Genomic DNA, 13363 nt, shown 5'->3' on the forward strand with positions numbered 1-13363 from the left:
GTGTTACCTTAAAGTGGACGACGCCCACAACCAGTCTACTAAGCAAAAGACTTAGACTTTGTTTGCTTCTTATACATTTAAATGCTTATAAAACATCTTATAAATGCATAAGCAAACACAATGTAATAATATACTGATTCTATTCGTGCGAAACTGCTCGAATAATACTGAATCGGGTTAAAAGTGGATTATAGAGTTTTACGTATACAAGCAAGATTCTATTCGAGCGAAACTGCTCGAAACATGCTTTTCAGTATACCAAACCTAACAGTTGGAATAGTGAACTTAGACATATCTTAGATGATTTAGTTGCTTCTAATCATGAAGATCATCAACTCCACATTACCATCATGGTAATTGATCGAATAAAACTGTTTCAATCACACAATGTGCGACGGTATCGGCCTTTCCCAATTTATGTCCGCTGTGGGTGAACTTACTCGCGGGGCGTCGGCCCCTTCTATTCGACCAGTTTGGGACCGACATCTTCTCAGCATCGCCCAGCCGCCGCACGTGTCGTTCGCACATCGTGAATATGATGTCGCAACTGGTACAAGTGGCAGAGCCCACGTCCCGCTCGATCAGATGGTGGAATGCTCCTTCTTTTTCGGCTCCACCGAAATCTCCGCCCTACGCCGCAGCCTACCTCAGCATCTCCAGTGCTGCTCCAAATTTGATATCGTGGCAGGCTGCACGTGGCGCTGCCGGACAATCGCTCTCTCTCCCGAACCCGACGAAGAGATTAGATTCATAGGCATTATGGATAACTGGAAGCAAATACAGCCACCGCTTCCGGTGGGGTACTATGGAAACGTTTTAGCATTTCCGGTGGCAGTGACAACTGCTGCTGAGCTGTCAAACAATCCGCTGCACTACGCGGTGGAGTTGGTGACGAAGGCGAAACGTGTAGCTACAACTTATGAGTACTTGAGATCCGTGGCTAGTCTGATGGTGATGCGAGATCGCCCTAATTTGACGGAGACGAACACTTACATGGTGTCGAATATTATGCACTTAAAAATAAAGCAAATGGACGTTGGGTGGGGCACAGTGGCGTACGGCAGGATCTCTAAAGGAATTTTGTGGCTTACCGTTAATATGCAAGCAGCTTGGTACATTGGCTATAAGGATGGTTTCGTGGTTCCGGTTAGCCTACCGCTCAAATCCATGAAAGTCTTCGAGAAACATCTTCGAGTGATGATGACTACCGCTCCAACACCTTCGTCTTTGTGATACGCCAACAGCTCAAGCGTCCTCAACATGGCCCGTGTCTCGGCCCCAAGCGCCTTATATGTTATTTCTGAGTTGGTTAGGTTATTTTATCTTATAATTTGTAGTTGAATCATCATATTGAGTCGAAAGTAATTATAAGAGTCGGTTCTTTCCCGGATCATAAAAGAGAGTGGAACTGCATAGGGTCAAAAATAAATACTATATAAATATGTACTCCCTCTACTGTGCACTTTTGTCATTTTCGTTCGTCCCCCATTAATTATCCACTTTCACTTTTAATCATATATGGTAAGTAGGTCACATATTCCACTAACTCATTTCACTCACATTTTATTATAAAACTAATATATAAGAGTGAAACTTATATTCCACTAACTTTTTCAACCAACTTTTCTTTACATTTCTTAAAACCCACGTCAGAACTAAAATGGACAATCAAGGGGGGACTGAGAGAGTAGATATTTCTGAATTTACTTCTATTATGGTGCTAAATAAATATTTACTTCTATTATGGTGCTAACTAAATACTCCCTCCGTTCCGCGTTAGTAGAGGCGTTTCATTTCGGCACGGGATTTAAGAAAAACTGTGTTATGTGGGTTAAATAAAGGAAGAATAAAGTAAAAAGTGAAAAAAGTAGAGAGATGAAGAAAGAATAAATTGGGAGAGAGTAAAGTAAGAGATAAGACTCAACTACTATGGAACGTATCGAAATTACAAAATGACTTAACTACCGCGGAACGGAGGGAGTATAAAAGTACTCCCTCAGTCCCCCATTAATTGTCCACTTGGGTTCCGGTACGGATATTAAGAAATGTGAAGGAAAGTGGGCTTAAAAGTTAGTGGAATAGGGGTCTCACTTTTACTTATTGGTTTTATAGTAAAATGTGAGTGTAATAAGTTAGTGGAATGTGAGGCTTACTTACCTTTTATAATAAAAGTGAAGAGGAACAATTAATGAGGGATAGACGAAAATGGCAAAAGTGGACAATTAATGAAGGACGGAGGGAGTAACACTTTTATCTCTGACTTTTCTCATTCCTGTTACAAAGGTTCTGCCACCGCCTTCACTAAGGACAACCTCTTGTTGCCCTTCCCCCATCTTATCATTCTCCGTCGATACCCGTTGACACATTTTCCCAATTTTATTTTACTATAAAATTTATAGGAATATATAAAAATGGCTCCACATTCTATAATAAAAATTGTATATAAAAATGTTCCACGTTCTAATACTCCCACCGTCCTGCTTTAGCAGTCCCGGTCTTCTCTACATTATCCTCTCACTAAATTTTACCATTTCTCCACTTTTACTATTTATTATCATTTCTATAAAACGAGTGCACAAAAATAACTGGGACTATTAAAGCAGGACGGATGAAGTAACTTTTCACTCATTTATTTATACAGTCAAACAATTTCATAAAACTATTATCGAGTCAAAAGACTCAAAACATATCTTTAAATGGTGAAAAAAGTTGTGATGGGATTTGATTGGAGAATCCAGATACTTAAATGACATTAAAATTAATTATACGGGTATAGATACCCTACGAGTCCTCTTTTAACTGAGACCATTGGATTAAAAAATGGTGTAGATCTATTCTTTTGGTGTATCACCTGGTAGTTACGAGAGCAAGAAAATATTATATCATGTCAATATATTTTTGAAAAATAACATAGTAGTGTCTTTTTAACGGATATTGTAAATTGCTGTGATTCTCATTAAAATTACGAATTTTTACCTGATATTGATGTTAAAGAGAATTAATATGTTTTACATTATAAACTAATATGATTTGATTAACATTCACAATTAGCTCCTATTATTTATTTTCCAGCGATTGTGTGACCCTTATTTAATAGAGTGACATTAATATATTTCAGATATACTGATCATGTGTCAAGGTCATTGCATTTTCCATCTCCGCTTTAATTTGAAAAATAAATAGCGCTTTAAATCATAATTGTCCCACTTAATCAGCGCAAATAATTTGTATTGAACAATTGTGAATGTTACTATTTCCTCCATTTGATATAGGGGTGTGCATTCAGGTTTCGGTTCGGTTTATCTCTCAAACCGAACCGAAACCGAAAAACCGAAAACCGAACTAAAAAATCGAATTGAACCGAAAAAAACGAAGAGAGATTTTAAATAAAAAACCGAAAAGCCGAAATTTTAAGAGAATTAAAAAAACCAAAAAAACAAGAAAATCGTAAAAGCATTTTCATGATATCTAATAAATCCTCAGCAAACTATAACAAGTTAAATCCTTAATATCCATTCAATACTTCCAACTTCTAAGTTTCAACCACTAATTGGGATTTCACTACAAGTCTTCAATCTTGAATAACTTCCAAGTTTCAATTCTTGCTCAACTTTGGCTCAATCTTTTGTCCATAGTTAAATCTGAAATATAAAATAATCTCATAAGTTATTGATAATGAGATGAAGAATTCATGAATTTCCAAGAAAATGGTATAATAATAAAGACTAAAGGGCAGAAGGGTTCAAAAAATTTAAATATCAAAAATTTAAAATATGGGGCAGGGACGGCCGATCTGGATTGTTTAATACAATGATAATTATCAATTCCACCACATATGGAATGCATCTTCACTGATTGAATATCTGATTAATACTTTCGATACTCATTTTCAAATAGTTTAATCGTTGGAAAATAAATAGTATTAACGTGCATATTAATGACTAAATACAAGAATTTTGGACATATTTCAATTTTGCACACTAAATTGAGAGCTTTGAAGAAATACACAAACTTAAATGAAAAAATCCTAATGCAATTTTGTAATACAGTAAGTAGGAATTAAAAAGATGAGTTGAGTTGTTACCTTCTTAGGGTGTCTCCGGTGGTGCCCCTCCCACTAGGACTCCACTAGCCCTTCCCACAAAAACTGTCTGCCACGTCAGCACTAGCCCTTCCCATTCCACTGCCACATCACTAGCCCTTCCCACTGCACTAGCCCTTCCCACTAGCCCTTCCCACAATTAAATTAATTCACAATTAAATTTAAAATTCACGGAATTAAAATTCGAAACGAGTACGAACGGGAAATACGAATATTTCATTAAAAAAAAAACATACATCATTTGAAAAAAAAAAATTGCATAGTAGATAGAAAAAAAAAACCACATCAACGTGCACCCCTCCGCTTCCAAACCTCTTCGATGATATCCTCCTGAAGTCGAATATGGGCATTTCTTTGCTGCATGTCGGCAAATGTGCGCAACCGCTCAACCTCTCCATGAGGTACCCCCATGTTCACATTCGCGGTGGCCATGCCGTGGCTTGGACCGGCACCTGTGTCATCTTCGCTGGTCCACTGAGTTAGTTCGTCCCCTTCACTTTCGACAATCATGTTGTGCAAAATGATACACGCGTACATGATGTCGCCGATGTTGGGAATATACCACTGCCGTGCCGGACCCCTCACCACCGCCCATCGACTCTGGAGCGCACCAAATGCGCGCTCAACATCCTTGCGCGCTGCCTCCTGTCGGGTCGCAAAGTAGGACTTCTTTGGCCTGATCGCATGCTTGATCGTCTTCACAAAGACGGGCCAGTTTGGGTATATCTCATCCACCAAATAGTATCTCATGTTGTGCTGGTTGCCGTTGGCGACGAAACTGATGGCTAGACCAACTCCATTGCACTGATCGTTGAACAGGGGCGACGACTGGAGGATGTTGATGTCGTTGTTCGACCCGGCCACTCCAAAATAAGCATGTCATATCCACAGCCGGTAGTCAGCTACAGCTTCAAGGATCATCGTGGGATGCTTGGCTTTGAAGCCGGAAGTGTGTATCCCCTTCCAGGCGTCGGGGCATTTCCTCCACTCCCAATGCATACAATCGATGCTGCCCAACATCCCAGGGAACCCGTGCACCGACCCGTGCATATTAATCAGCCGCTGGGAGTCTTCGGGGCTCGGACGCCGAAGATACTAATCCCCGAATATCGCTCTAACGCCCGCGCAAAACTCCAACAGACACTCGACGGCTGAAGACTCCCCAATGTGGAGGTACTCGTCGAACATGTCGGTCGGGCCTCCGTACGCCAGTTGCATGATTGCGGCCATACACTTCTGTATTGGCGTGTGTCCGGGTTTGCCAGCCGCATCCTCCCTAATCCCGAAAAACTCGTACCTTCTCTCTAATGCACCAACGATATGCATAAACAGAGGACGATGCATCCTAAAACGTTGGCGGAATAAGGCATCCCCAAAACGCGGCTGCGGAGCAAAGTAGTCCTCATACAACCGAATATGTGCAGCAATGTGGTCCCGGGGTACATGCCGTCGGCGATGGATCGGCCGAGGTACCGCCGCCGCCGCCTGCTGCCGCCGCTGCCTCTGCCGGAGCAATCGATCAATCGCCTCTGGCACAGCGAAATCCAATTCATCATCACTATAACCGTCATTATCACTAGCGCCTCCGCCACTACCACCCGCACGACTACTCGCCATTATACGTAATTGAAAAAAGAGGTTAAGAGAGAGAAACTTGTCAACACAAGTGGTGTGAATGAAATGAAGTTGGGAGAGCCCTATTTATAGAGTTTTTTTTTATAAAAAAAAATTAAAAATGTTGGACGTCCGACCTTCGCCACAGTGGCAGACGTCCGGTCGGACGTCGACGCGAGGGGCGAGCCCATCGCAAGGGCACTCGGGACGGGCGTGGGCGGACGTCCCGCTCACTACGGTGGACGTCCGGTCGGACGTCGCCGACGGGCGAACGGGACGGCCGCCGGTGGAGACACCCTTATGGAGGCGGCGTGGATGGCTGGAGGGCGGAGGCGACGACGACTGCTAGAGGGCTGGAATACCGCTGGAGGCGACGGGCTGGAGCACGGGCTGTACGGCTGGAGGGAGGAGGCAGTGGGATGGATTAGAGATAGGAGATGGGTTGTAGGCTTGCTGGCTTGGAGAGAATGAGAATGGAGGCAGGAGGAATTCTTCTAGGGTTAGAGATTGAAGAAGGAGAGAAAGAGGCAGATTCTTTTAGGGTTACAAATTGGGAGTATATATATGGAGTATAATATTATATTAAAATAAAATTCGGTTTTTTAGTTTTTTTTCCCTGCCGAACCGAACAAAACCGAAAAACCGAAATTTTCATAATTTTAAAACCGAACTGAACCGAAAAACCAAAAAAACCAAACCGAATTTAAATTTTCGGTTTGGTTCGGTTCGGATATTCGGTTTTCGGTTTTTTTTCTCACCCCTAATTTCATAGTAGTAGTCTAGTAGAGTCATTTTTCATTTGCATTCCATAGTAGTAAAGTCATTTCCTTTTTAGCAAAAGGTACTCCCTCCGTCCCACAAGAATATTCATTTTTACTTTTGAGTCCGTCCAATAAGAATATGTCATTTCTAATTTTGGAAAGTCTTTTCTCTTGGGACTCATTCTCCACTAACAATATTTTAATTACTTTTTCTCTGTACCTCTTTCTTACTTTACCAATTTTACATTAGGGTGTCCACAATAGTTTGGACACTCCAAGGCCAAGCCACATTTTTTTGTCCACATCCACAAAAAAAGTTGTCCACCCCAATATTGGACAAGCCACAACCGCAAATCACATTATTTTTTTCAATTATTGGTATATTTTAATTCATATAGAATAAAAATTATCGGACTATAATAATTAGAAAAAACCGCATAATTTAATAAAAAAAATTTAAAACTAAATCTTCGTTGTTTATAGATAGGGGAAAATTATCGACATCACACAAATAACACCGTGAACGCATATCATGATGTGCCCCCTCCCCTACGTGCCCAGATCTCTTCAACCAAATCCGCCTGGAGTGTCGTATGTGTTGTTTCCTTCCGCATGTCAGTGAACCGTTGAATCAAGTATTGATTAGTACGTGGTACACCCTCTTCCGGTGCCTAGTGCTCTGCAGCAAACCCTTCATCATCTATTATCATGTTGTTCAATATGATACAAGCATACATGACGTCAGCGATATCATTTTCGTGCCAAACTCATGCCAGGCTGTATAATGGACCCATCGCACTTGGAGCACACCAAAAACTCGCTCAACATCCTTCCTAGCAGCCTCTTGATGTCGCGCGAAATAGGATTTCTTCGGACCAACCGGTTTCCAGATTGTCTAGACAACCACAGGCCAACGAGGGTATATCCCATATGCCAAGTAGTATGACATGTTGTACTGCGTGTTGTTGGCCATGGATCTAACCTCCAGACCATCGCTCGTCCACTCGTCATTGAAGAGATGTGACGACTGTAGAACATTGATGTCGTTGGGCGACCCTGCGACACCGAAATACGCATGCCAGATCTGCAACCAGTAGTCAGCAACGGCTTCGAGTATCATCGAGGGGTGTTTGCCTTTGAATCTAGAAGTGAACTGCCCCTTCCAAGCCACCGCACAGTTCCTCCCATTCCCGGTACATGCAATCGATGCTGCTCAGCATCCCTGGGAAACCGTGCACCCTCCCGTGCATATCTATCAGTCTCTAGCATTCCACGGCACTTCTGGTACGTCGACAGTCCGAGCCAACTGTTGGCATCACGTCGGAGGGTCAAGCACCTGTACCGCCCCGCCGATGACATCGCTATTTGGATGAAGAGCCGTTGCGTCATTCTGAATCATCGACGGAAACTTTTCGGCAGATAACGGAGGTTATCGCCAAAGTAGTCTTCCATTAGCTGTTGGTGTGCCTAGCATGGTGACGCCGGATTGTTCGCCGATGATGGATCGGGCAAGGGACCGCCGCCGCCTCCTGCTCCGCTTCCTCCTCAGTCCGGCTGCACCACTTCAACCAGTGCATCAAACGCCCCATCGATCAATTGTTGATACTCCTCGTCGCTATCCATTTCTTTAAAGTGGAATAGAGAAAAATTTAGAAGAATGGAAATTGGAATGGTGTGAAAATAATGAGAGGAATGAGTATATTTATAGAAAAAAAATATGAAAATTCAAAAAAAAAATGATTTATAGGGAGTCGCGGGCAGAGCTGCGGCCATACACCCTCCCCCAGCCTTCGGTTTCCACCCCTATACGGAGCCGCGGCTCCCTATTGTGGACACTCATAAAATCTGTGCCGTATCCAAAGTACATATTCTTTGCGGACGGAGGGAGTAATACATTTTCTCATTCTTATTTTTCCATCTCTCTTACTCTATTCTCTCTACTTTTTCCCCCCTTCTACTACTTTATTATCTTTTTATTTAATACATTACATATTTTTCTTGAACTTCGTGCTTAAAGAAATGTCACCATTACTTGGGAATGTGGAAGTATATATTTTGGTTTAATTCATCAAATTTAAAAGTTGTGGAATAAATGTTTTGGTTTAAATGATAATTATCCCTAAATAATAAAGTAACAATTTAACAATCTTGAATTTTGGAACAATTTACTCAATTATTAAGAACAAATACTCCCTCCGTTTGCGAATAGGAGTCTTGTTTTTTTTTATTTTAGTCTGTCCGCAATTAGGAGTCCCGGTTCACTTTTACCATAAAAGGGTCTCACCTTCGACTAACTCATTTCACTCACATTTCATTAAAACTAATATATATATATATATATATATATATAAGTGGAACCCTTATTCTCCTAACTTTATTTCACCCACTTTTTTAACATTTATTCTAATCCGTGTCGCAAAAAGTGTGATTCCTAATAACGGACGGATGGAGTATAACTGAAGAATAAAAATACACATTAATGGGTGTGGTTCTTTTCATGCGTTAGTTTACATTTTAGGAAATTGCTCTTTGTTGATATTTGAAGATATGTTCAATTGTAATTGTAGACTAAACATATTATACTTATTTTGGGAAATCTCCCCCAATTTCTCTATAAAACCCCTTATTCTCCCTCTACTCCTACATATTCTCAACTTACCACATTGAAAGAAAAGAAGTTTATCAGATCTTATTCATCAAAGAGTGATTGACTCGAAATTTATATTCGTTTGTTTTGACTTCACATTTTTTATACTATTTGACTAATCACTTGTAAATGTCTCAACAACCTCAAATGAATCCAGTCAAATTAATTTAGTAATGCTTAGCGTGTATAAATGAATCCATTTCTATGTGACGAAGGCCGGTAGGTTTCTAGCCGAAGATGGCATTCCAGAGGCCGGAAACAAAAAATCATCATGCATGAACCAAATTTATAAGGAAAATCAATAAAAAAATTAATTAATGTTGAATGAATGTTATACTACCGGGTCTTTAATGATTTTCCTGTTTCTTTATTTGGACATATATCCATTATATTGTTTTCATTTTATAGAATAATATCGAGTGATTTCTGATTTACGAAAAAATAGTATTTAATTAGTTCCTAGGTTGAAATAAAATATGACTTCATCTTGCGTTAGTAATAAGTAATACTCCCTCCATCACCGTTTAAAGACTCTTTGACTTGACACGAATTTTAAAAATATACTTGATTTTATGAAAAAAAAAAGTAAAGGAGAAAGCAAATGGAACGTGAGACTCACTTAAAGTATTAGTTTTATATTGAATTGTGAGTGGAAAGAGTTGGTGGAATATGAAGTCCGCATACTGAAAGTGAAATAAAGTAAATAATTTTATAAATCGTGGACATCCAAACAAAATAGTTCTTTAAATGGTGGAGAGTAGGGCTGGCAATTTTTGGCACGACACGATAACACGACACGAACCCGCACGAAATTAATGAGCATGTGTCAAAGCTTATTGGGTTTGTGTACCTATCGTGTCGACACGATAACGACACGAAAATTTCGTGTCGTGTTCGTGTTACACGTTAAGTATATTATAATATTATTTCGTGTCATGTTCGTATCACACGTTAAGTATATTATAATATTATTTTTATTTATTTTAAAAAATTTAAAATTTAAAATTTCATATTAAAAATAATATTAATATATTATAATAATATTATTATAGTGTCGTTATTGTGTTGTGTCATATATGTGTTGTTATCGTGTCGTGTTGACCCGGAGTGGTTCTATCGTTAATGGGTTCGTGTCGTGTTAGTGGCGTGTTCGTGTCTGAGGGTAGTGGGTCGTGTTTGTGTTCGTGTTCGTGTTTGGAGTTTTCTTAACGGGTCGTGTTCGTGTTTTTTGTTATCGTGTCGTGTCGTTATCGTGTCGACACGATAACGACACAATACGCACGATTTGCCACCCCTAGTGGAGAGGGGGAGTACCCCTATGGTTTTTTAAATAGTGGAGAGAGAGAGTACTCCCTATGTATCTAATCTCTTGTTTTTAGTTAAACAACCTCTTTTTGAGTAATTTATGGTTGTTCGGTTTGTAAGACAAAATAATCAGGAAATTTATTCTTGGATTAAGGTGTGCAACAAAATAAAATTATATAAAATCTCGTGCCGAAAAATAAACTTTTCATATTTAATGTGACGGAGGTAGTAGATCCTGATCTACAGATAAGTAGATCCTGTGTGTGTAAGTTGGTCAAGCGGTAGAGAGGTTAATGCCTGAATCCAAAGGTCTCATGTTCGAGTCATCCATGGCGCGACCTTTAAATTAAAAGTTATTTAACCATCAAAAAAAAAAAGTAGATCCTAATTCCTAGGCATGTTCCTATGGATCAGGATTACCTATAATCCTTTATAAGTTTAACTTCTTTTAGTTTAATGAGGACAAGGCATGTTGGTTCCGGAGGGTAGAGTTGCAAGAAACACTTTTATTTCTATTTAATTCTCTCTAATTTAAACATAAAATTAATTTGTACTCTCTCCGTCCCACTTAAGATGACGCGTTTCCTTTTTAGTTTGTTCCAAATAAGATGACACATTTCCTATTAAAATATACATATCTTTTTCTCTCTCTATTTTACTCCATCCGCCCCATAGAAATAGGTCATATTACCTTTTTCGTCCGTCCCATAGAAATAGTCCATATCTATTTATGAACACTTTTTTCTCCTTTTTCCTTTATCATTTATAAGCCCCACAATTCACTATACAATTTCAACTACTATTTCTACTTCTCTCTTATTTTACCAATTATACATTAAAATTCGTGCCGATCCCAAATGGCTTATTTTTATGGGACGGAGGGAGTAATACTTACATCCATATTTTCTATATTCAATTAAACACATTAACCAATAACTTCTAAAATCTGGTGTCGGCCAAGAAATATTTTATCTTAGCCGGGACGGAAGAAGTATAAAATAACATGACTCACAATGAAGGGGTCAATCTTCCTTGGGATAGAGGAAGTATATTGAAGTTTAAAACTCTTGCTTTTTATTCTAAATATATATGCTTTGATTCATTTCTTAATAATCTAAATTAAATTTTGGGTTCTCTGATCGAAGATGCATAGAAAAATTATCGAAATGGTACTGTTAAATTTCAAATGATTAATAGCAGATATGTATTGGTGGAAAAATAGATACTCCTTCCGTACCTTAAGAAAGAAATTTTTGAAACGACGCTGATTTTAATGTAAAATCGGTAAAATAAGAAAGAGATGAAAAAAATAGTGTGTTTGTTGAAAATGGGTCTCACGTTATTTAAGAGAAAATTTTTTTCTCAAATATAAAATTTCTATTTTTAGGGAACAAACAAAAAAAAGAAATAGTTTTTATTTTTAAGTGATAAAAGGAGTATTATATTGTATATTTGGTATTTTAATGTGTTTTATTCGTAAAGGAAGAGTATTAATAATTAATACCCGTAATATATGACGCCAACATTGTCATTTCTTGATATTGCCGATTCTTTTGATACTAACATTGCTTCTACATATAATCATGCTATGTATCTGGTTCAGAGCCTTTGTTCTAGTGGCAAGAAACTTAGACATTATTGTACGAGGTGTCGAGTTCGAGCTCTCTATTTAAAAAAAAATGTAATGCAATACGGAAAAAAAACCATGCTATGTATCTCTAGCTAGTTTTGTTCGTCATTATCTAGCTAATTTAATCCTTCGCACCCATTCATTAATGCTGCAGTATCAAAAGCCCCACTTCGCCACTTATGGGTACCAATAGGACTGTCTATATATATATCAACTTTCATTGTCTACTATTCTACTAAGCTAAATTAATTGTCTCTCGTGTAATCAGCATATATAAGGTTGGCAAAAAACGGCCATTAAAAATTTCAAAATGGAAATTATCTACTGTCAATAATGTCCATTTTGAAGCATCATTGTCAAACCTAAGCACGTCCAATATTAATTACTTTATCCGTTCCACGAGTCATTTCATTTTCTGCACTCGTTTTCAGAAAACGATACTCCACTAATAATTAGTTAATGTGGAGAGAGAGTAAAGTTAGTAAGAGATTAATATAGAGAAGAGTTTTATCTACCGTATTTTCTTTCCTCATTTTAACTATTTATAATTATTTTTTTAAAACGAGTTCAGAAAATGAAATGAGGTAACAGCCGTTGTTATAAACTAGAATTATTTGCTCAAATTATATTAATAAAAGAAGAAACCATAATATCTTATGAATTAACATAATTATGACCAAGATAAGTAAAAATTTTAAAAAAACTAGAACAAACAGTTCATTATAAATTTATTTGAATTGCAAGCATAATTGCAGAGAATTTAAATTTGAAACTCAAATCTTAATTTTTTTTAATGATTTAACTATGAATACGTCTAAATTCAAATTACCCGATTTAATAAAGAAAGAAACATGAAATAGGGGTATAATCGAATGAAAACTCTAAATATTGTACAAACTCCAAACTATTATCTTGACCATTGGAAAATGTCAACTGATGACCAAATCATAGCAACAAAAAATGTTAACATAGTATCAACAGTTGATGTTGTGATATTGTGTTGAAACTGTATTGACATTTTTTGTTGCAGTTATTTTGTCATCTGTTGACATTTTCTAGCGGTCCAGATCAATGTTTGGAGTTTGTACGATATTTAGAGTTTGTATTTTATCACTATCCACATGAAATAACATTAAAATATTTAGAGCTGACAATTTTCGCACGCCATGAACATACACAAAATTAATATATCTATATGTATAAAAATGAGGTAGCTAGGGCATTTGCCCTTCTCATCATACACTAGCTCCAACCTATAAATATGCTTATTATGTTGGTTTGTTCCAATGCATAGACATGTAATA

General features: G+C 38.1%; 2 protein-coding genes across 2 annotated transcripts; one reads left to right on the forward strand and one right to left on the reverse strand.

Moving 5' to 3' along the window:
• Positions 1-375: 375 nt before the first annotated feature.
• LOC125203686 (benzyl alcohol O-benzoyltransferase-like) lies at positions 376-1446 on the forward strand (the record flags this gene model as incomplete). The annotated part of the gene is made up of 1 exon (XM_048102092.1): positions 376-1446. A coding segment is annotated over one exon (858 nt), but the record flags the coding sequence as incomplete, so codon positions are not given.
• Positions 1447-5197: 3751 nt separating this feature from the next.
• Positions 5198-5719, reverse strand: LOC125206706. The gene has a single exon (XM_048105945.1). The coding sequence runs from the start codon at positions 5717-5719 to the stop codon at positions 5198-5200; it is 522 nt and encodes a 173-aa protein (XP_047961902.1).
• Positions 5720-13363: the final 7644 nt, after the last annotated feature.

This window comes from Salvia hispanica, chromosome 2 (genome assembly GCF_023119035.1).
Source record: "Salvia hispanica cultivar TCC Black 2014 chromosome 2, UniMelb_Shisp_WGS_1.0, whole genome shotgun sequence".
Classification (NCBI taxonomy): Eukaryota; Viridiplantae; Streptophyta; class Magnoliopsida; order Lamiales; family Lamiaceae; genus Salvia; species Salvia hispanica.

Coding starts and splice junctions, on each gene's coding strand:
- LOC125206706 (XM_048105945.1), bottom strand. CDS start 5,719: ATGGCGAGTAGTCGTGCGGGTGGTAGTGGCGGAGGCGCTAGTGATAAT.